This window comes from Meleagris gallopavo, chromosome 29, assembly GCF_000146605.3.
Source record: "Meleagris gallopavo isolate NT-WF06-2002-E0010 breed Aviagen turkey brand Nicholas breeding stock chromosome 29, Turkey_5.1, whole genome shotgun sequence".
Classification (NCBI taxonomy): Eukaryota; Metazoa; Chordata; class Aves; order Galliformes; family Phasianidae; genus Meleagris; species Meleagris gallopavo.
The window spans coordinates 3212661-3214564 of record NC_015039.2 but is presented as its reverse complement, the minus strand read 5'-3'; the positions used below and the strand labels follow the sequence as shown (position 1 = coordinate 3214564).

The following is a 1904-nucleotide window of genomic DNA, read 5'->3' as shown; positions in this document are numbered from 1 at the left end:
AACGCCTTTCCGTAGGGCGCAGCCTGGGCCGGGGCCCCCCAGCCGTGCCCGGTTCCTGCCCCACTGGACCCGGCCGTCCCCACACCCAGCTCGTTGTAGGTTTGGATTTTGGCCTCCGGGTGTACCAGCGTGTTGTTGCTCCCCTCGGTTTTGCTGAAGGATTGCCCGACCGAATGCAGCGCCACGGGGACTCTGGTGAAGCGGAGGTCCTGGTCCCCTGGGAACTGGACAGAGCCCATGCCCTGGTAGTTGCTCGTCTCCCCGAGGTGGCTCACGGAGCCCAAAAAGGTCCTGCTTTTCCCCAGAGTCTGGGCAGAGGGTTCCAACAGCGTCTGGCCAGAGTTCAGCTCCTCGGCCCCGAATCCCCCATCAGAGCCCTCGGTGCTGTAAGTCCTGGACGAGTGGGACCTGCTGTAGTCAGCGGAGCGGGCGGCCTGGTGCTCGGCGTGGCTCAGAGGCTCCTCTTGCTGGGAAAAGAGCTGCAGCAGAGCAGCTGTCACGGCCGGGTTCAGCTCCGGGGCTGCACTGGAGAGGTCTGCTTCGGAGAGAGGCGGCGGCGGCGGCGGTCCGGGGGGCTCGGGGGGCCTCTTCTCTGGTGGGAGAACGCGAGGAGGACATGCTGTGGAAGGGTTACTCCTTTTAAACAACATCTTAACAACCACGCGAGCAGATATCAATACATTTCTACCAAGTAAAACGAAAAGCAAACAGCCCTGCCGAGACCATCCGCTCTCCAGGAAGCACTGGAAAAAGAGGCGGAGAATTCTGCAAGCTGCCATTCGGTGTGAGATCACCGCTCACGTTCATTAACGTTCTCCCCGCGCTCACCCCGGTCCCCCACACTCCCAAGCGCTCAGCAACAGCTGTCCTAACACATGGGCATCCGCAGAGGGAATTCCTGCTCCTGGATCAAAGGCTAACGGGGAGGCAGCCAGATGCAGAGCTGCACGGAGCAGCGTTCCTGGAAAGCAGAGGGACCCCGGTGCTGCGCTGCCTGGCACCGACTGCGTGCCACCGCGTGCCCTGCGGAGGGTGCGAGGCAAGAAGCCCCGACCCCCAGTGCCAGCTGCTGTCTGCAACCCTGCTCAGCTCCCAGCCACGATGCGGCCCCTCCGTGCTCGTGGGGACTTTGCTGCTTTCACCACCTTGTTAAGTACAGTCCAAAAATCTCAACCCACAGCTCTCTGCAGCGTACCGACTGCCCTGCAGTACCACAGCGTACCTGTGGCTCAGCCCCCCCCCCCGCTTCACCCTCCCCAAAGCAGACCTGAAGCAACAAGATCTCCTATTTCTAGAGGATCCCTCCTGTCAGAACGAGAGCACTCCTCGCAGGGCATCCCCACCGGCTCACAAAGCAGTTTGGTTACGGTGCAAAAAGCCGAGAGCAGAGCTGGGGCGTTCCTCTGCTCGGGCAGCGCCACGGCCAGGGGTGACACCGCGCACAGGAGGTGACACCTCGTGCACCAACCGTGCTCACAAAACCAGCCCTGACCCACAGAGCAACACCACTGCACTGGTTTGGTCTCACCCACCAACAAAAGCATCGGCCACGGGGCAATGAAGCAATTACTGGCGATGACGTGAGAGGCCACCAACACCCTGTTCGAATCAGATCCTCAAATCATGTGCAAAAGTGGTTATTAAAAAGGTCAAACTTTATTGTGAAAACCAGTAGTCTTCCAGGACCACCCCTCCACCCGTATCCATCAGTCCACTTTAAAACTAGATTGTATTTAAATCCAGAAAACAATCTTCAGGTAATTTTAAAGCTAAGCTGATCTGGGGACAGCGCAGCATTTAAAATAAACAGAGAACAATGTTATTTCATTGAATCTGCTCTACAATAACCTAATTATATTCCAGTACTAGGGCAAAAAAAAAAAAAAAAAAAAAGAAGAAAAAAA

General features: G+C 57.3%; 1 protein-coding gene across 1 annotated transcript in view; it reads right to left on the bottom strand.

The window, feature by feature from the left end:
• Nucleotides 1-1904, bottom strand: part of PPP1R1B (protein phosphatase 1 regulatory inhibitor subunit 1B) — a 12393-nt gene that overhangs the window by 194 nt on the left and 10295 nt on the right. The window contains exon 9 of the mRNA XM_010724616.3: nucleotides 86-592. Within this exon, the coding sequence (XP_010722918.1) occupies nucleotides 86-592 (507 nt within the window). The remainder of the gene's footprint in view (nucleotides 1-85; nucleotides 593-1904) is intronic.